The sequence below is a fragment of the Netta rufina genome (assembly GCF_964035555.1).
Source record: "Netta rufina genome assembly, chromosome: 22".
NCBI lineage: Eukaryota > Metazoa > Chordata > Aves > Anseriformes > Anatidae > Netta > Netta rufina.
The window spans coordinates 1823453-1844912 of NC_140146.1; the positions used below are offsets into that span (position 1 = coordinate 1823453).

Genomic DNA, 21460 nt, shown 5'->3' on the forward strand with positions numbered 1-21460 from the left:
TCGGAGGGCTGCACGGGACCCAGCACTGTCACCCTGTACCCCTCATCTCCCTCACGTCCCCTTGTTGGGTCCAACACCATCTCCCCTCCCTGCACCCAACACCGTTTCCCGTCCCCTTACTGAGGCCAGGGCCACGAGGGACCCGGTGCCTTCACCCCACAGGACCCTTCACAGGGCCCAACGCAGTCGCTTCTCACGTCCCCTTCACTGGGTCCTTATTGCCCCCTTGTGCCCCCTCAGTGAGCCCAGCCTCAGGAGGGTCCCTGCACCCTCTCCCCTCACCCTCTCACCTCACCGTGCCCAGCACCGCCGCCCCCCGCGTCCCCTCACCCGACCGCCCCCCTCGTGTCGGGTGGGGGGGACCGTCGGGGACCCCGCACCAGCTCCTTGCTCCCCCTCCTCCCCTCACGGCACCCGCTGCCACCTCCCCGCGCCCCGTTCTCCTCGGGGCCGCCATTTGGGGGGATGGGGGCGGCCCCGCCGGGCTCCCGGGGGCGGGCGGCGGCATTGGGGCGGGCCGGGCCCTTCTCCTCCCCCCTGACCTCAGCTGCTGGCGGAGCTCGGCGCCGTCACGAGTGCGGCCCGGCCCCGCTGCGCTCCCTCCTTCCCCGCCGGCCCCGCTCGCCGTGAGGGGCCCCGGCGCGGCCATGGCTCGCTGAGCAGCGGCGGCGGCCGCCACCCCGCAGCCGGCGGGCCGGGCCGGGGCCGGGCCGGGGCAGCCGGCAGGACGGAGCCGGCCGGCGGGGGGCGGCGGGGCGGCGAGAGGGCCCGGAGGGCGGCCCGGCCCTCGGGCTCCGCCGGGCGGGCGAGGCGGCGGAGGGCGGCGGGCGCCGGCGCCATGGAGCCGGCGGAGGTGAAGGACCGCATCCTGGAGAACATCTCCCTCTCCGTCAAGAAGGTGGGCGGTGGGGCGGCCATGGGCACCCCCCCCCGGCTAAATTGCGGCCGGGGGGGCCGGGGGGAGGTCTCCCCCCCCGGGACATCGCTGACATCCCTGCGGGACTGCCCCTGCCCAAGGCCCGGGTCTGGGGTCACCGCTTTGTGACAGGACCGGGGGGGGGATGCATTTGGGGGTTGCTCTGTGTGGGGATGCCCCCAGGGACCCCCGGGCTGCGGGTCTGGGGTCGGAGGCATCCTTTTTGCTGGTGCCGTGGATCCAAGGACACCCCCGAGGAACCCAGTCGGTGGGGCTGGGGCGGCCCCTGGCAGAGGGGGGTGTTGGTCACCCCTCCTGCACCCCCTAAAGGGACACAGCCGGGGTCACCCCGGGACCTCCTCTGTGTCCCCGCTGTGAGGGACGTGCTGGGGTTCCCCCCGGGGCTCCCAATCCCAGGCTGGGGTTTCCCTTTTCCAGGGGACCTCCTCTGTGTCTGGGGCAGTCACGAGAGTGGGAAGTTCTGGGCTGGGGCCTTGCTTTTTGTCCTTCCTGGCCCAAATGTGAGCTCAGGCCTTTTCAGAGAAAGGCCAGCGACCGCAAGCTGTGCTGGGGGGAGTGAAGGCAGTTGTTTCAGTTTTCATCCCACATTCTGGAGGAAAGGAGGCCTTCTGGACTTGCTGATATTTCTCCAGTTACTGGGTTCCTGCTGCCTTTTGAAATTGGTGTTTTTCTGTGATCTGCAACATGTCCTGACACAGATTCATCCATGAAAACTTGTTACAAGAAGACTATTGTGAGTAAATTTCCAGCACAATTAAGGAAGGGATGATTTGATATTACCTCCTGGATGTAGAATGGATGTGCAAACCTCTCCCATCCTCTCTCTTTTCCTCTGTTGGTGAGCCTGTCCTCTGGTCTCCATCCTTAATTTTTAGAGGACATTAACTTTTAGGGTGAATCTCTTATCTACCTGGAAATGACGGGATGTTCATCTGGCTCCAAGCTCTGTTATGATACTCTGTAGCTCTGACCTTGCTACCTCAGTTTCCCCATGTCCGTAAGGATACACTAGTTTCCACTCAGGATTTGTTGGACACAATTTATTTACATTGGACATAATTTATTTACAAAGAAAATAATTTATTTACAAAGAAAATCTTTGGGATCCTTGTTTGGAAATGCTATAAAATCAACATGGTGGGTTTTTTGGTTATTATTGTATTACTTGAGGAAGGCTCCTTGTCTACAGCTCTGCCAAGACATCTCTGCCTTGACCTGCACTGATCTCCGCCAACTGCTGTCTTGGTCCAGCAACGAAGAGGGATTTTTGGATTTTTCAGTCGTGCCAGTTTGCTGTCCTGTTCAGTTCCAAGTAGGAAAGCTCAGGGAAACGAAGGAGACACCAGGCTGATGGACCTATTAATACCATCCCAGTGAAACCAAGTTCAACCACATGGCAAAAGTCCAGCACTGGCACACCCCTGTGTTTTACCCCGGGATGCAATTCTGCTTTCTCAGGGAGACTGCTTCCCTTCAGCAATGGAATTGCTAATTTTTCCCAGCATTTTCCTGTCTTCATCCCTTGACTCTCTGACATTTTTCTTTTCTCTGTGTTAGTGAGAAGAATAAGATAGTAGGTTAGAACAGGTACGCCTTTCCCACACCCTCGCTGTGCTTTGGGAGATCCTCATCTTGTTCATCCTCTGCTCCCTGCCTCTTGAGTAATGACTCCTGGTTGCTGGGGTTGTGTCATGAGGTGTGGAGACTTTTCCAAGTATTACCTCTGATTTCAAAAGCTTTCTAGCTGTGTAGGCAGATCACTCCTTACTCTTGCTGTTGTTGCAGGTTTGATTTGTGGAGCAGAGGGTTTGGATGTGTTTGTGACAACGTGTGCACCTTTCTGCAATGCTTTTTGGCCGAATAATAGGCTTTCTTCTCTTAGCTTCAGACCTGAGGAAGAGTTTGTGGATGCTCAGTGGTCAAGTTGCTTTAGAAGGAGACCTCACCTCGAGACTGGATGGAATTGGGACAAAAGCAAACCAGCGCTGAAGGCTGAGATACTTGGTTCCATAGCTGCCTTTGAGTAGCAGCAGAAAGCATGTTTTTTCTAAGTAGCACAAGGAAAACCATCCAGATGCTCATCAGCTTCCTTCTGCCTCAGACGGGGAGCACAACAAGCAGCAGCACAGGGCTGCACAGGGCCCGTGCCACAGAGAGCTGCTCTGGTTTCTTGTGCCACCATCGCTTGAAGCAGGTCCGGGTGCGCTTCTGAATTCCAGGAGCACAGTGAGTAAATTCTGTACAAATGGACAGCAGAAAAAGTGCTTTGATTCCACACAAGTGAATCCCTTGAACCTCAGTGATTGGGAATATGTAGAAATATCTGAGGGCTAGAACATCAGCTGGAAAAATAGGGGTGCAAACCTCCTCGGAGAGGGTAATTATAAACCCGCGGGTCTCTCCATGTGATACCCAAGGGCCTGGTCATGCGCTTCCACCGTACCTCGGAGATCAGGGGTAGTTCTACCCTTGACAGCAGAGGTGAAAGGTCAGGCCTCAGCGGCCAAGAGAGAGGCAAAACATCAAATTTAGAGACTCAGAAATTGTCCCTCTAGCTGGAGAGATGTTGGGAGGCTTCAGGAGGGGCTGGGGGAGCTCAGCACTGGCGAGTCAGGTCCCTGCTTTGATTCAAACACACACCTGGGAGAAGTGCGAGGACAGCCTTGATTTCCCCATCTATAGCTGGTCCTCTCTGACCTCTGGGAGAAATAAAACAATTCGGAGGGCGATGCTTTTTGCTCTTGTTATATGGACAATATCGCCCTGTGGCATTCATTACTTCTGTCTTGTGCCTGTTTCTTTTCCCCTTCCCCACCCAGTGCTCCCTCACCCTGCTAAGAGGGCTGTGCTCCAGCACAAATTACTGTGCGACTTGATGCCTAGCTCTTATTTTCTTTAATGAGTGAGGGATTTATTGAGGCAAAAGCTGCAGACGGTCAAGTTTTGGCTGGGTGTGCATTCACCCCTTGGATGCATCCTTTCCGTGAGGGGTGCAGACCCCTGTCCGCTCTGGCACTACTTTTCCTCTAGCAGATGTTACTGTGAGTGGCAGCAGCGGGGCGAGCGCTGCAGCTGAACTTTTGCTGTGGTAAGCACACTAGAAATGCTGACAGCTTCATACCCATCCTTGGCCAACCATCTCCTGGTAGCTCTGAGTTATCACAGATGACCTGATCCACGCTGAAGCTGGTAGCGTAAACATTTTTTGTTCTTTGTTTGGCTTTCTGTGCTGTCCTGGACGTTGCAGAGGGTTAAGGAGAGACTTATTGCTGCCTTGTCTGTGGTTAGGTGGCCAGAATGCAGAGTTCTTAAACAACGCTCATTGCTGCCAATTCGGGGAGCTGAACAAAATTCATAAAGAGCTCAAAGTCCAAGATTCTGGGGCTCTTCTCTGTTTTTCAGGCTTTCTTTGTGGCTTTGAAGGACACATTACCACAAACAGCTGATCCTTGGTGCATGTCAATCAGGTGGAGTGTTTTTTTTTTGCCGATGTTGCAAGAGTTCTTGCCAGAAGCTCTGGCTCTGTTCCGTTTATGCATGACTTTGGGAAAGTTTCCACTTCTCCCCACAGGCAGGGGTGCCAGTGAATTAATGCTGTGCCAGTTCTGCCTGTCTCCACATCTGATTTTCAGCTCCGTACCAGTGAAATGCCATTGCAGCCCCCCAGGCTCCATGAACTCTGCTCTGTGGCATCTCCTGCGCAGCGAGGGAAGGAAGATCTGGGCACGGCTTGGTCCCCCCATCCTGGAGAGGAGCAGGTAGTGCTGGCGTGGAGCATCCCTCCCCCAAACGCAGAGGGGATGCGTCCACCTCTGGGGGGTGCGTTGATTTAGCCAAGCTGCCATGACACCGAGGTGGCAGTTCTGGAGATGTGAAAGAGCCTGAAGAGCAGCTTGCCTCCTGCTTCCCGTTGAGGGGCACCTCGCTGGCGGTAAGACCACAGGGGTTTATCTCTGTCAGGGTATTTCCTCTTGCTCGTTTGTGTTTGCTCCAAGCCACATCCGCTGTCACTGCTGGGAGCACGCAGCAGGAATTGATGTCTGTACGTGCGCAGCGTTCCTGCTCTCAAACCTGTACCAGGCTCACCGGCTGCCAGAGCACATGGACGGGGCTCGATCTCCCTTTGCTGAAGCCAGCAATGATTTTGTGGAGCTGCGAATACACGAGGATCCCTCAGGTGCTTCAATGCTCGCAGCACTGATGCTCTGCGTGTTTTGGGCGTCTTCTAAGGCCTTTGCCACTGCTTGGTGAGCAAACAAAGCTGCTTGCTGTGGTCCAGCTGAGAGTGCAGCAGTGAGGCCCCGTGAGTATTTCAGGGCTTTTTTCTCAAAATTCCTAATGTGTCCTGGCACAGGCCTGGTGATAATACAACTGCCAGCAACAACCTGGTAAGAAGATTGGATTTTTTGGTACCAAAACTGACTCTTTATGCCAAGGGGAGGCATTTCTCAAAATCAGCTCAGGACCTGCTGATGGACAAGGCTATTATAGCCTTTTTTCTGGGGGAAAAAATCTGTTTGTTCTTCTCCTGCTAGCACAAAGCATTCTGCTGAGAGAGAAGTTGGTTCAGGAGGCCAGGTTTTTTGTAGAAGGAGCAATGCACCATGCCTCTGAGGCAGCCTGCCTCCGATTTCATGAATTCTGTGAGCGTGACACAGCTGCTGAGCGGTTACAGCTTTTCCCACTTCTGATACCCTGGTCCAATAGGAGTAACCCAAGTAACTTTGTGCCAGAAGACTTTGTCTGCAGGGAGAGATTCAAAGCGCTGAATGCCTGGAGTATGAGTAAGCAGCAGCTATCTGGGAGAGCAGCAGCGTTACAGGGCACAAACCCCCTGTGCTCACTTGTTTTAGTGTGTTTACCAACTGGACTTGTTTTTCCTTCCTGTGAAATCTGTTTTCTGTTGTGCTGAGCATGTGACCTTTCCATCTGCCTTCAGCTAACACAGGGATCCTGTTCCTCGGCAGCTGTGTGCAGTCCCAAGGGCTCTGCTGGCCACGTCTGACAAAAAGCACCGCTGGCAGGTAGCTTCCCTCCAGCCTTGCTAGCCAGCTCTGCGCCCACTCCCTGCTCACCACTGCAGAAAGAATGAACCTCAAACAAAGGAAAGCCCTGGAAAAAGCCTTTGGGGTGTGGGAGCTGCCAAGTGTACGTGTCTCAGGAGGTGACAGTCTTACTGGGTTGCACTCAGCTGGACAAATGCCGCAAAGCTCCATATTTCTAGACACGAAGCATCCTTCCTGTGGGTTTCAGCTTTGCCTCTTTCAGGCTTCTGTCTCTGCACAGCTGCTTTCTCTTATGGCTGCTCCAGCAACACTGGCAGTGCCTCAAGGTGCTGATGCATGTGCATCGTCCCATGTGCTTCGTCAGGGAAGTGCCAGCACCCAGGCAGGGGGTGCTGAGTGCAGGGTGGGAAGCTGAGCTCTGAGGCCAGTGCTGGTCTGGAAGCTGTCTGTAAGAAATGTTGAGTCAGGTCACGTGTGCAGCCCCCAGGACATCCTGCCAGAGCTGAAGTTTCTGGGCTCTGAGTTGTGTTGTACAGATTTCTTTCTTGATTGGTAAAGGGAGCAGCAGACCAACATCCCTGCCTTGAAATTCAGCCCACTTCTGTAGGTGGTATGGAGGTTGCAGGGGAGTTTGGCCTCCCCTTTACCATTTGCTATGTATGTCCGTACTCTCCTGAGCAGGCATGAGAGAGCTGATTGTGCCTGTCTGTTTATCCATCTGAAGTGTCTGTCCTGTCCCTTGCTGTTGCCTCTTCCCTTGGGGCTGGAGCTCCAGGTTTGTTTCTTGAGGGTGAACTGCTGTGGGTGAAGCCGCAGACATCACGCCAAGACCCAGAGCTGTCTCCTTGATCAGAAGTTTTTAATCATGTTTTTAGGCAGCGTTTAGGCTGCATTCACGGGAAACCACGGGGTTTTGCCCTTGCTGTTTAGGGCTGTGCTGCCCAGTAACGTGCCCCAGCTCCCAGCCAGCTGAGCAGTGTGGTGGAAGGGCAGGTGCTGGGAGCAGGCTTGGGGAGGTTCGGAGCCTTGCAGAGGGTTTGCATCTCCAAAACACTGCCTGCAAAGAAAACCACCTCCTTGATAGATCGGAGGAGCTCTTTCCAGACATTCAGGAAGGCAGCAAGAGGACAGGAATGGAGGCAGAAAGAAGGCTGCAGCAATCTGTGTTATGTTTTGGCTGCCTGCTTGCTGCTTTGTGGTGTTCCTTTTGTTTTGCTTCCTTGCAAATGGGGAAAACCCTTTGCCAGTCCTTGTGCTGTGGCTGGGAAAGTGAGGCTTGGAAGCATCCCTTGCCTTTCCCATACAGCGAGTGCAGGGGTTGGGGTAGGAGCTGAGCTGGAGGAATGCAAGGGGTTGCCCAATGGGTCGGTTTGCTTTTCTTCTTCAGTGTTTGTCTTGCCAGGGAAATGCCAAGCAGAACAAGGGAAACGAGCTTGGTGCTGGAAAGCTGCTAGTGAAGTGTCTGCAAGCCAGATGTGAGGAGGGGAGGTAAAGACTTGGCTGGACTGTGGCCAGCCGTGAATAGTGCAGGCGGGTCCGGAGACTGGATTTCAGTCAGGTCGTGGGAGTGCTGGAGAGGTTTCAATGCACCACCACGAGAACGATTCGATTTGGAGAACGGGCTCCTGCGTGGCTGCCGCAGCTCGGCTCACTCAGTTTATTCAGGAGAGTGGTGCTGGTCCCTGCAGGGGGTTACCTGCAGACACAGGAGGTAAGGACGTTTTGATCTAAATTCCAGAAATCCCAGGAAACGAGGACTCAAGGAAGACTCCTTCGATCTTGCTGATGACATTCTCAAGAGGAGGATAATCAAACTCCAGAGCAATTTTGTGGCCTCAGCATAACATGGAGGCTGCGAGGCGTGAGTGGGCGTTGTTCTCGCAGCCGTTCCTGGAAACTTGGCTCAAGGGGCAGTGCTGATACATTTTTTGGGTGCTGTGGGTCTCCTTCCACGTGGACCTCGGGGTTGAGTGCATTACCTGGATGGTTCCATGGCCCTGCATCAAGAAGCAAGCCCTTGTCAGGACTCACGAAGGACCTGGGTGTTTCCTTCTCCACAGTGTCTTCCTGTAGTATTCCAGGAGGTGACGGCATCTTTAAGAACATTGTCTGTCAAACAGCTACCAACACATCAGAACTATTCCTCAGCCTGACAAACACTGCAGATCCCTTCTTCTGTTGGGGTAACCAGTGCAAAGCAGGGATGGAGAGGGGAGGACCTGACCGGTGGGGTTTTTGGCATCTCTCCTTGCGCTATGAGAACACTGCAAATGGGCCTTGAGAGCTGATGCAGTTAGTAGGCTATAAAATCCTGCGAGGAACATCCTTTCTTGTGTGTGCCAGCGTGGGGTGTGGCGTATTACTACAAAAAACATGCCATTTACAATCAACTCTTGATTAATAAACAGCAATTAAATCCACCCTCTCCTCAATGGGATGAGGTGCAGCAGGAGCTCTTCCTTTATCCCCCTCCACTCCAATAAGCTTTCCTTTCCCTTTGGACAAACACCCTTCTGCTCTGCTTTCTTCTCGAGTGTGTTTATCTTGCCAGCCTTGAGTACTTGGGCTCAGGAGGAGCTTCAGTAACCGGTTTGCAGCAGCAGGTTTTGCTCCATGCTGTTGCAACACCAGCGGACGCGATGGGCTGCGGAGTGGTCTCAAGCTGACAGACGCTCTTGGTGGATCGCAGGGATGCCTTCTGGATGCCGACAGCACTTATTTTGGCTGCAGGAATGTCTATAAATAGCCCCGGGCTGAGAGTCAAGGCGTTTGCAGGGCACCGTGTGCTGCATGAGTCCTCAGCCTGAGGCTTCGGCCATTCATCGTGGCACCCACCTGGTTTTGGGGTGCAGAGGGGCCGAGGGGAAAAGCTTCTCACCAGAACCCCCCAAGATGAATGCTCTGCAGGAGCGTTGTGCTTGGTAAATTCTTTTAACCTTACTGCTTGTCTCCTTCCTGGTGCTCCTGGCTCCAGCCCTTCTCACTGCCCAGGTATGTCAGGGAGCTGCTTTGTGGATGCTTCACATGTGAAGAGCTGGAGTTTGATCACCACTTCCCGAACAGGTCCATCCACCACGCAGTGATTAGGGAGAGCTTGGTTTCAAATTGTTTGTTTGTGTTTTATGGCAATTTGCAGGGGAGAAGTAAACACAGCAGATAAATGCATGGTAACTCAGAGGTAGGGAGGCGCATTACGTATCGCGTACAGCTCCGAGCACGCTGTGCTGTCCAGCTCTAGCAAGCAGGCAAGTTCCTAGCGTGGCATTTTTCAATGCAGGCTGTTTGTGTTGGAGCAGAGCTGCTTGCTGTGGTGGTGCAAAGCTTTATTTTTCATTTGGTAGGGAAGTAGGTTTAAACAGACCATCTCACAGGGCATCTCCGCATGTATCTGCATTTTAGAAAACCTGCAGGGTCACAGATGAGTGTTAACAACAGCGTGCTGTGCCCCTCACACCCTGCTGGTACTTTCCAGCCCCCTGCAATATTCATGCCTCTGCCATTTTTTCAGGGCAGTGTCCCAGCACCCCTCCCTGTGCTGCACAATTGGTGTCAGGTTATGGGAACGTCCATCCTAGGGGGGTGGAGAACATGTCCGTGGCCTGCACCCCTGCCCCGAAATGTTTGTGGTCTGAATTTGTGCAGATCTCAGGTTAGTTGGATTTGGGGCAGGCCAGGTGCTCTGGGCAATGATGCAACCAGATTTTGCTCCTCAGCTCGGAAACGAGTGCTGGCAGTGGACACACAGCACATCTTGCCATGGAAGGACTGGCTGGTGCTTCTCTGCGGGAAGCCTGGCCCTTCCCTGCCTTCTGCATCTGCAGCCAGCTATAAAATGGCCCAGGTGACACAAACTGCTGTCACCGCTCTGAAATGCGGTGTCTTCAGGGCCTGGCATGACAGGGATGCTGCGTCAAGACTCAACTAGTGAGCAAACGTACGAAATAGCTATTTTGCTGCTTCTCTTCAGTTTGCTTTGTAGTTCATTCGCTATTTCGTCGTACCTTTCCTCTGTGTGTGTCTTTCCAAATAGAAGACGCCTCCCGATCAGCTCCTGCAAGTCGCAGCCTTTCGCCACCCTCGCCACAGGGCTGGCTCCACCCCGGAGATCCCAGGGCTTGCTCCATCTTGTTGCCTCCGTGGGAGCTCAGTGGGGACTCAGCGCTCTCTCTGGGCACCCTGTGCAAAACCCAGCTCCCCGGCTGTGCAGTTAAGGCCGCCTGGGCACATCGTGTGGCCGGGAGGCAGGTTGGAGATGTGCCCAAGTGAAGAGCTAAACGCGCAGGGACGAGGATGAGGGGCAAAGATATGAGGATCAGGAGGTCAGAAGACCCATGCTACAAGGAGCAAGCAGGGCTTGGAGCAGGGCAAACCAGCTGCGTTGCAGTCTGTGTGTTTTTTTCTCTCCTGCTGATCTCTTTCTGGGGTTCATTGTGCTCCAGCAGCCTGTGCGTGTCCTTTGCTTGGGGCTACAAGCCATTGGCCCTGTTTTCTTCATGGGGCACAGTAGAAATGTCCCTATCTCTTGATGCCATGCTGCCTGGAGAACGCGGTGGCAGAGCTCTGTGCAGGAGCAACCACTCGGTGCGCTTCCCTGCACTGGCACAAGCAGCAGCTCAGACACGGCCGTGACTCAGAGCACTCAAATCGCCCCGGGAGGAGCCACCACGTGCCTGCTTCCCGCTCGCAGCACCCCGTGGCCCCGTGATGGTGCACCAGGCAGTCACACGAGCTCGTCTTCAGCCTCCTGACATGGCACGGACTGGACGGGGGCTGCTTAGGGTGGGTTTGCTCTGGACATTGCAATGAGCAAAAGTCGGCAGTGGGTGCACTGCAGGTTGGTGCTTGGCCTCTGACTTCCCAAAAAAAAGCCTTGCAGAGTTCTCCTGTTCCCTAACCTACATGAAGCAAGACCAGCGTTGTTGCAACAGTGCTGCCAGCGGTGTTGACTCCTGGGGCAGGAGGGAGGCTAAAGGTAGCACCAAGTCTTAATATAACGTGGAATCATCCCTTAAAAACTTAGGTCCTTTCTTGGGGGAAGATTCAGCTTTTCTAAGAAATGGAAAACAATTTTTCCAGAAATACCCAGCTGCTTCTCACCACTCGGAGATGCAGAGATGGGACAATCCCCTGGGTTTGGCAGCAGGTTGCAAGGGGACGTGTGCTGAACCTCTGCTGCTGAGGGGAGCTGGTCAGTCCATGTAGGAGCTGGAGAGCTGGAAACCATGAACTGGCTGTGGGAAGGACTGTAACAAAGATCTAGGCTATTTTGGGGAAGGAAGGAAAGAAAAAGAGGAAGTGCTTCTTCGCTCATCTCTTTCTCTGCACGGAATCTCTCTGTAAAGGGGAGCTCATCCAGCTGGTGGCAGAGCTCAGAGTTCCCTCTGCGATGACCTCCCCGAGCTGTGTGCACAGCGCCTGCCTGAGTGGCGCCTTGTTTTTCCCCACTGATGTGGTAAGCTAACGTAAGGCCTGCTTTTATTTTCATTCTTTTTCCCCTAGCTGTCCCCCACAGCTGCATTTCCTCAAGTGAGCACAGAGCCTGCAGAAAAACCCCAAACAGACGTTGCGGCCGCAGTGCAGCAGGAGGACCCGCAGCAGAGGGTACCCTAGCCCTCTGCATAGGCAACAGCGTGGCTGGGACAAGCCAGGATTTTCTGCCTTCAGTTCCTGGCTCACATCCCACAAGGCAGGAGCTTTCCTTCCTGCCTCTGTTTCCCCAAAAAAGGATATTTTAGTGACTCTCCATTCCAGGCAGCTCTTGGAGAACATGCAGTGTGTGAGCACTCCGTGTTGATGGTATGTATGGCAGAACGAACCTGGGGATGAAAGAAGGAATTTCTATTTTGTATTTCTCTCCAAATAGTGTAGAAAAGCCACATCCCTGACTCCAGGGGGCTGGAGGAGGATCCTGTGCCCCCAAATCAAACAGAGGCTTACGTGTGAAAGCCTTTGTGATCCCTCATGGCTCCATTTACCCATCGCCTGGGGGATATGGCTCTAAATTTACATTTTGTTTCCTCCTCAAGTGTCCTTGCTGTGGGAAGGAATGTGCTTAAAACTGCTGATTGCAGATAGCTCCTGAAATAGTTCTCGAATAGTGGGATTTCAGGGCATTCTCCTCCTTGCTTGGACCTGGGCTGCCTACTAATACTGTAAATCTTCTGAGACAGCTTCTTCCTCTAAAATGTGGAAGAGCTGAAGAGCTGCTGAGCTAGAATGCATTGGCTCTCGCCTGGGTGTAGTGAAAGTCTGTGCACCTACGGGTGGCTCTGCATTATCGTGCTTTGTGTTCCCCAGGGCATTTATCTTCTTGGTGGGACTGGGACAGATGAATTGTGCTGTGCGATCAGATGAGGGAATCTGGCTGTGATTCTTCCAGCTCAGCAGTTCTTTCCCACGTCAGGGCTGGGACCAGCTCCGTGCAGGAACACGCCTGGCTCTCCCATCTTACCTAAGAGCTGCCTTCCTCCACAGAGATTAAAGATCTTTTAGCTTCGCCCTGCTCCCAGCCTGATATATTCATATTTTTAGCAGTGCTGTTGGAACAATTCCCCAGGTGCTGTGAGGGTTTTCGCTAGCCCCTTGGTAAATTTCACATCAGGACTGGATGATTTTCTGAAAGAGCTGCTCTGGCTGTAGCAGTAATTCAGGAGGATAAACCAGTTTCTGGTTTCTGGGGACAAGTCAGACTTGACAAGCACAACACCATCCAGTTTTATAGAACATAAACTTTGTTTTTGTCTCTATATGGAGCCTGCAGTATCTCACCTGCTCTTGCTGGAGTACTAAAGGGTTGCTGGTAACTGGCAGAACAGGGCTCACTTTGGTGATGTGGGAGCTGCAGATGGGCTGAATCACCACCGAGCGATGGTTGATGTGGTCATGGTCACTGCTTCATGCGCCCTCACGGATGAGGCACAAACTGTCTTCTGTTCAGATCAGGGTAGGAAGGCTCTGTCCTGTGTATTTCTGGAGAAAATTGTGAGCACATGGGTGTTGTGCTGGAGTCCCCATCAAAACCCCTTGGCTGCAAGAAGCCAGAAAACCGTGCTGGGAAGCAGATGATGCAGGTGTTACAAAAACAAGGAAGTTTCCAGCTTGTTGGAGCAGCACGGTTTTCTTGATAGAAACCCGTGACTTGGAAAGGACACCTCTAAACATGTTCTTCTGTGCATATTTTTATTTCTTTGAATCTAACATGTAACTGGTGAGGCCTGGCAAAAAGGTATCAGGTGCCAAAATAAGGTATGTGTAGGTGATGAGTTGTCATGGCTCAGCTGAACCATTGCCAACCAGAGCAAATAAACGTGGCCTATGCAGCTGAGGCTTCGTCCTGGGTGAGTAACTCCTTCGTTCTCTGCCTGAATGCCAGGCGTGTCTGAGACAGGGACCTAAATACATCTCTAAGCTCTAGGGGCAGGAGAAGCCTGGGAAGGAATATGTATGTAAGGGGATTTCTAGTGGCTGATTTTGCAAAAACAAAAAGTAGTTTTTGCTGCATCAACCCTCTGGGACTGTTGTCAGCGGAGTGCATGGCCAGCACGGACCTCAGAGCTGGCTTTGCCAGCCCCTTGCAGCTGTGGATGGGTTAACTGGAGATGAGTCAAGCCACCCAGATTTTTGAGAAAGCAGCAACCAGATTATGTCGTGCCTAGTGGTGATGCCACTAGGGATCGGGGTGAATCGGGCTGCCTTTGTCCCTTTGTCTTCATCCGCACTGCCTAAGCAGGCTGTGCCTCTGCTCCCTCCGTGTCCCTGGCAGCCAGGCAGTCCCTTGCAGCCTGCCCCTGACACTCTGGGAGGACCGGGGCAGCTCTTGGCTGCCTGGCATCGATCCCCAGCATCTCAGCGGTTACTGAAGCCGTCTGTGACAAGAAAACCTTGGTCTCTTCCCGGGATGCTGGAATTGCACGGGGTGTCACCCAGATATGGCACACAGCACGTGTGCAGCAGTGGGTGAAACAGGCAGGTGCGGTGTTACTTCTTGCCAGCTTTGTCCTGCTGATTGCAGACTCGCTGCTGGATCGCTTAGGTCCATTGTGATTATCTGGGAAGAACAAAGCAGACTTAATTTGGTAAGAACTGCCCATGGGTGATGTGACAGCAGCAACCTGTCCTCCCCTCCTTCTGCTGGACTCAGATCAACTTTTGCACCTGGAAGCAAGGTTTCTCCTAGCCCAGGGTTTCCCATGGCAGGACCCTGAGACCTAGGAGGGGACTTGCGGCAGAGTCAGGAGCAAAGCCCAGAGCCCTGACTGATTTCTGTTCTGAACCGCGTGGCAATGGCTGCACTGCTGTAGTGTCAGCTGTGAAGGAGGAGGCTGTGCAGCCCAGCCTGCCAGCTCAGCAAACAGGGATGGTGTTTGTGTGGCTGTGCTGCTGACATGTCCCTGAATTGTGCATGGATCTCTGTGAGTGAAATTCTCCATATAATTTACTGCCTTAGGGTACTTTTAAAACCAACTGCTGCACCCTGTAAGTAACCTGCATCGAGGTTGCTACAAGCTTTAACGCTGTATGTGATTGTCAGCATATCCAACTGTCTCCTCTGTTGGGGTGTTTCATCCATTGTCTCTCTTCTTTGCAGCTGCAGAGCTACTTTGCTGCCTGTGAAGATGAGACGCCAGCCATCAGAAACCATGACAAGGTCCTGCAGCGGCTCTGTGAACATCTGGACCATGCTCTGCTCTATGGGTAAGTGTTGAGCCTGCCTCTGGGTTTACTGCACGTGCTTAGATGCTTTTCATTCTGCTTTGCTTGTGGACATGCACAAAGCATGTTGCAGGGGCTCATCTCAGCATGGGGATGCTATCCAGGCAGCAATTGGGATGGGGATAAGAAAGCTCTCACTTAACCTTTTCTGGGCCCTTCTCTTCTTCCAGACTGCAAGATCTTTCCTCAGGCTACTGGGTGCTGGTCGTGCACTTCACCCGCCGTGAAGCCATCAAACAGATAGAAGTGCTTCAACACGTGGCCACCAACCTGGGACGCAGTGAGTGTTTGCAGACGCTGCCCTGCCTCTGAGGGCAAACTTCAGCCTGAGAACATCCAGCAGGCAGCCTGGGAAGGTTGTAGTGGCTCATGCTTAAGGGCTGGGGACCAGGAGGCTAGCAGGCAGCTTAGGGCCGAGTCCAGCTCACCTTGCTCAGGCCCAGAAGGTGGGAATGCTGTTGTCCTGCATTATGGCTCTAGAAATATCGCAGCCTTGTCTCTAGGTCAGACTGCTTCTGCTGCCACGAATCCAAAGCAATGTGCTGCGCTGTGCTCTCAAGAAGGGTTTATGGCAGATAGGAGACATCACCTCTCTTGCCCCAGAATGTCTCACTCTAGCTGTTGTTTGCCTGATTCTGCTTCTCCCTTGCTGCAAGATCTCTGTAGCAGATGTTTGGGACCATCAAGGCCACAGGACGGTCGGTGCCCAGAGACCTCCTCTCTGCCTGATTCTCCCAACACCCTTCATCTCCCACGTCCTGTACCGGTGAGAGCAGAGCTGAGCACAGACTCCGCCATCACCTCTCTGCACCAGCCTTTATGTAATACCTCAAATTGCACCTGTGATGATTCAGAGCGATTCTCCCTCCGTCTCTCCTGGCTGGTGATCCTGCTGGAACTGCCAGCAGGGCCCCATCATGCTATAGGGGTGTAGTTGTGTCCTCTTCTCTACTGGCTGCCATGCACACTCTTATTCTTCTTTCTACTGCAAGTCATGAATCTGTCCATTCATCTCCCTCTGGCATTCTTCCCACAGATTTTCCCAACAGCCAGTTGCTCCCCTCAAATGATATGAATGTGAATGAACAATCTCATGTGTTTTAACAGATCTGTGATTATTTCCAGGCTTGCTTTGCTTCTCAGGCACTTCCCTGCAGTTAAATCCTTCTTCCGCTTTGTTTACAGGCCGGGCGTGGCTGTACCTAGCCCTCAACGAAAACTCATTGGAGAGTTATTTGAGGCTGTTCCAGGAGAACCTAAGCCTGCTGCATAAATACTACGTCAAGTGAGTATGCTTGCTCATTCTTTTTTGGGGCTCTTGTTGGCATCCCTCCTTGTCAGAAGCAAGAAATGCCAGTGTGGGAGCGAGAAGTTGGTCAGGGTCTGATCATTTGCAGAGGTGTTGTGTGCTTAATGCAAGGATCCCTGATGTGGAGGCACTGTCCTGGAAGAGATGCTTCCAGGCTCTCTTATATTTACTGCTTTTATTCCCAATCCCAGGCATATTCTTTATACTCTTCCATGCCTTCCAAGAAGCTCTTGACCCAGCTCTAGTGGACACCTGAAAATCTGGCTCTAGAGTGACTTGGGGACAGTGTGTAGTAGATGCTTGTGTGCTCTCAGAGCCTTAAGCTTGGCCATTGCTCTTAGAAAGGTGGCAAGCAGACAGCCTACAGCTCTGGGGCTGTTTACAGTGTAGCTCAGGGACATGTCACCAAAATTAAGAAAACAGAAGTTTTTTCTCTCTTCCACAGCTCTAAAGCTCTTCTGTTTTATCCATGTTGCAGGAATGCCCTGGTTTGCAGTCACGATCACTTGACCTTGTTCTTAACGCTGGTGTCTGGGCTGGAGTTCATCCGCTTTGACTTGGATCTGGTGAGGGGCAGCGTGTTACCTGTCTGCCTGCTGTGCCTTTGGGGCAGCGCGTGTGTTGAGTGGGGTGAGGGGTCCTGGCTGTCACACATCCCACTGCCTGGTCCAAGGCACTTTTTCGCTGGCAGTCCTCTTGTTGAAAATGTGATGTTCCCAGATTGACAGGGGTGTAGGGGAGTCACATTTGCAAGTTTAGTACGAAGTGCTGGCATCCCTCCGGGTAAATAGAGGTGCACACAAGGCTACTGGCTGACCCTCGGTGTCACAGTGAAAGAGGAGGGAACTGTCAGGTTTCCTGTGAAAGAGGCAGAAACGGACGGTCAGAGGCCATTCAAGGCAGTGCCATCATTTCGTCTGTGCAGTTAGCTGTGTGCGGTGACTCAGATCCTGACTCACTCCACACTCTCCTCCGCAGGACGCTCCTTACCTGGATCTGGCCCCGTACATGCCAGATTACTACAAGCCTCAGTACCTTTTAGACTTCGAGGACCGCCTGCCCAGCTCCGTGCACGGCTCGGACAGCCTGTCTCTCAACTCCTTCAACTCTGTCACCTCCACCAACCTGGAATGGGACGACAGCGCCATCGCTCCCTCCAGTGAAGGTAAGTGGTCTGAGAGAGCAGAGGTGAGGCACTGGCCTCCTGTTTTTGTCAGGGCTGTGTGTTCCCTCACTGCCATCAGCTGAGCTGCTGGACCAGACAAGCTACCAAATGATGTAGCAAATGATGGGCTGGAAGAGACCAAAGAGCCCCAGAAGTCAGGCTGTGAGCCTCCCCCACCTTGCATTAGGAGGTACAGCCAGAGGAAATGTGGAGCAGTGCTGTGCTGGGATGTAAGCTGCAGACAGACACATTGCCTCCAGTTGGGAGGGGCAAACTTCCAATGCTAGTTACCTGAGGCTGCAGTTCCATACAAGGGTGTGTTTTTGTAAGAACTGGTGAAATCTTCCCATGGGGTGAAAACTGTGCCCATTTCTGAACATTAACAGTTTGGTATGCATGGCTGCAGAGGGCCTTTTCTAACTGCTTGTTTTGCAGTTGAGAGACACAAATAATTTGGAGGATATAGAGAGTAGTTTCCAAAGTCTTCTCTCCATGTCTGAAGGAAAAGCAGCCAGTGGTCTCAGAGATGCTGTTTTTTTCTCTTTAGGTATCTTACCTTGAGCAGGCTGATGAGTTATGATGTTCGCACCCTTATGTGTATCACAGAGGGCTTGGCCGTGTTGGGTGTTGTTCCTGATGAAGTGAGAAAATGTGCCTTGTGCCTACCTCCTCAGCCCACTTCAGGCTGGAACAGGCAGCTCTTATGCTACATGAAACATGTTCACAAAGGAACATTTCGGCTACTGTTGTTCCTAATCCGGAATACATTGACCTGGTTCCCTTTTTGATGCCAGTTTGAGGAAAGCAGGATCAGGAGATTCTGGAATAGATGGGGTGCAGTGAATTCAGGACTGTATCCACCTACAGTCAGGTTCCCTCTGAGACAAGGGTCTGCCAGCTGCCTTTTATGTGCAAGGACTGCAGTCCAGAGGAGGAACAGCCCAGGAAGCAAGATGCCGGGATGGGTGTTAGCATCATTTTAGCAAAGGACTTTGAAGTATGGCACTGCTTTGGGCTTTTCTGTGGTGTCTGCACATGTGCTACATGTGTGAAAGGGTTTGCTTTCAAAGGGAAGGCAGCGAGGCCTCTTGGCTTGCCAGGGTGCACAAGCCAGCACCCTTCCTTGAAGCATCGCATAGCACTTTTGTATCAAAGTCCTGTGTAGTTGTCCTTCCCAAACAACCCTCAAATCCCCAGCCATGCATGACCAGCCTGTTGGTAGCACCCCAGGTAAGTTGGAGACAGTAGAAGAAACCTAGCAGTAAAAGTCATGGGAGGAAGCTCCTCTGTCCCCAGAGGCTGGGAAAAAGCAGCATTTATGTTTCACTGCATACTGCACCCCTTGTCTTGTACTCCTGTTCCTCCCTTGGCAGAACATGTCTTGGTGCCAACGCACCTCCTAACTGATTGGGCAAGGGGTGTCAAAAGATTTGGCTACATTCACCAACCCACTTGGTGAATGGAAGCTTGGTGCTCAGGTGGGGTTTGGAGTGGAGGTCCAGGAGATCTTGGAGCTAGGTTTTGGCTTTGGCCTCACCACAAGCCATTCTGTGTGTCCAGGCAGTAGTTGTGATCTGTGCCTCAGTTTCCCCATGAGGAGAGGGGTTTGGTGCTGGTGTAGAAATGCAGTTCCTTACTGTGAGACCAAGGAGGTGGATGTGTGAGAACCCCAGGGAGAAGGCAGTGCTGCTGGTCCTCCAGTAGGGAGCGGGTTGGGGGTCCAGTGTCTGTCTCTGTTTGAGCAGCCCCTTTCATCTCTGTGGTGTTCTGATCCCATTTAACTTCATTAACCATTTCACTGCTCGTCGTTTCAACAGGAGCATCTCACTTCCCTGGGAATGTAGGTGGAGTTGGGGAATTTAGGATCAGAGGACAAGCTTTGCCCTTTAATCAGACCCCTGGCATTGCAAACATTAATGAGTCAAACAACACGGTATCTGTGGGAGGTAAGTGTGAAGTGGGGAAACTGAGGCACAGAGCACTGAAATTGCTTCCTGAAGGGGATCCCTGGCTAACAACACAAGCCCTGTGACACCCACCATTTCTTTGTTTTAGCTTTCCAGCAGCTCTCCTGCTGGGGCCTTCATCCTTTGCTGGTCACATCCTAGCTCCTGCAATGCATCCAGCAGTAACAACTGATAGTGCAGCTGGTTTCCATTTGCATTTGTGTTCCCCTACTATGTTCTCATGCGTTTCAGATACCAGTGGAAGATTATTTTGTTTCTCTCCCTTCCCATCTCCCTCCCCAAATCCCTTTTACACTTTCCTCTGTCCCCCTCCCTCCCTACTACTTGTATTTCTAATCCTGAGTTTTATCCCTCGTTTTTGTAGATTATGATTTTGGAGATGTCATTCCAGCAATGCAGTCCATGCCCAGCAGAGACTGGGAAGGTGGGACATACTCATGTGTTAAAACATTTTATTTTTCTCTCTGCATTGCTGCCCCCTGAAGCTTGCTGCATGCTCCCCTCTTCACTTCTTTAACAAACACACACCACATCTCGATGGAATTCAGTAGTGGCAGAAAGAAATAGAAAAGATCCTTTGGGGGGGGCAATTGTGTTTCATCTCCTGTGAGACCATGCGCAGAGCTTTCCACAGCTCCTCGTATATCCAGACATGTTCACCTGGCCATATGTCCTGGAGCAGAGGGGTGTTTTCCTGCCTCTGACTATGCCTCTGTGTCTTCTAGATGTCTTTTGCCCTTGCACTCTGCGCAGCAGATGTGAGGCTGAAGTTTCAAGTGTAGTGCTCTGACTGCTCAGTGCGTTATGGCCTGTGTTGGTAGAGGAGCCTTACACCACATTACAAAAGCAAAGTTGCAAAATTGCCCCTTCTTTGAAGCTGGCATGCAGAGATCAGTGGCCATCTGAAACGTGTGACAGTGCCAGCTGATCTGACACCAGATCAGCACACACAAGGTGCTGATTGAAAAACTGATCCACGTTCATTGATTTCCCGAAAGTCCTGGAAAACAGATGAACTAATCCTGTCTACTTTATTTTTGGGCCTTGTGTGGAGATTAATCTGGGACGTTTTGTTTTCCTTGGACCCTATGCCCTGTGTCACAACATCTCTCTTGAAGCCATAACATGCACTACATGGCTGGGCTCAGTTTGGGTTACTATTTTTTTTGTTTGTTTTTCCTTTTTTCCTTTTTTAGTACTTCTTACGCCAACATGTCAGCTATTTATGGCCTTCATGCTCAAGAGCATACGCCCATTTTAGAGGAGGTTGTTCTCCTTGCTCCACGTGCAGTCCATAGACTCCCTGTGTATCCTTTATGCTTCACAGGAGTAGGAAATCTCTCTTTTACCCCTGGAGCAAATACACTCACACTATGTCCTTTGTAACTAAAAGCTGCAGCCAGAATTACTTTGGCCAGTGCTACCTGAATATTTGGGAATGCTCTGCCTGAATTCCATGTAGATGGCTCTTGGCCTCTAACACACTCCTCTCATCTTCTTTCTTACCCCACGTATAGAGATGCTCACTTTTGTCATTGTGGTAGTGTGAGCTGGGCATGTTGCCTTCAGCTTCTCCTCCCTGCAGCAGGGACAAGGACTGGTGAGCTCCTCCAAATCCAGTTTCTCTGTTCAAGCAGGGTCTTGAGTGGCAGAAGTGGGCTTGGGTTGTCTCTGAGCACCTGGGTAGGTCACAGTGGTCATAGCTGGTCCAGTGTGTCCCTGACACCTGAGCAATCATCTAAAGGGAACAAACCATGTTTCCAAACACAACACCCAATAAACGACCTAACTGTGGGTGCTGTGTGCAGGCTGGGAGCCACCAGGGGACATTGGACACATCCCTCTAGCTTTTGGAGGTGTATGCAGGTCCTGGTTGCAAACTGGTGCCAGTGCAATCTGCCACTGCTCCAGGCTCAGGGCTGTTGAGGCCAAGTAGACCTCGGCCACAGCTAACTTGGCGTCTTAACCCCCCAGGTGAGCTTCCTGCTGCGTTCCTTGCCATTTATACACAGAGCAGGGGGTTGAGAAAGTTTGACCTGTTCCCTGTTTTTCAGCATTTGGAGTGAAACTGTCTTTTGGACAAATATATATATGTTTTTTGTTTTTTTTTTGTCTTAACAGAACCAACAATGTTTAGGCAAAGTGACGTTCTTAGAGGCTAGAAGATGAAGGGGCTGAATATCTTCTAAATGTTTTATTTTTCCCTCTCCTTCAATGTGGTCATTAAAAAATGTACCTCTTTGCTTCCTTTTATACGGTTTACACACTCCGTACTGCAGGACAGGCATTTCAGCAGGAACAAAGCAGCATTTTGAAATTGGCCCTCCCAAAACTGCTTTTATTAGATCTTATTTTTAATAGAGA

General features: G+C 52.1%; 1 protein-coding gene across 7 annotated transcripts in view; it reads left to right on the forward strand.

The window, feature by feature from the left end:
* The first annotated feature begins 579 nt into the window (after positions 1 to 579).
* Positions 580 to 21460, forward strand: part of PLEKHM2 (pleckstrin homology and RUN domain containing M2) — a 30443-nt gene continuing 9562 nt past the window's right edge. Inside the window, exons 1-8 of one of the 7 annotated variants that reach the window (XM_084300150.1) lie at positions 580 to 898; positions 14531 to 14637; positions 14826 to 14935; positions 15841 to 15940; positions 16443 to 16530; positions 16943 to 17129; positions 18947 to 19075; positions 19461 to 19520. In XM_084300150.1, the coding sequence (XP_084156276.1) occupies positions 839 to 898; positions 14531 to 14637; positions 14826 to 14935; positions 15841 to 15940; positions 16443 to 16530; positions 16943 to 17129; positions 18947 to 19075; positions 19461 to 19520 (841 nt within the window). In that variant the 5' untranslated portion in view covers positions 580 to 838. Of the gene's footprint in view, positions 899 to 5060; positions 5115 to 6005; positions 6086 to 14530; positions 14638 to 14825; positions 14936 to 15840; positions 15941 to 16442; positions 16531 to 16942; positions 17130 to 18946; positions 19076 to 19460; positions 19521 to 21460 lie in introns of those variants that run through there. The other 6 variants (XM_084300149.1, XM_084300151.1, XM_084300154.1 and 3 more) reach the window with 6 other exon arrangements.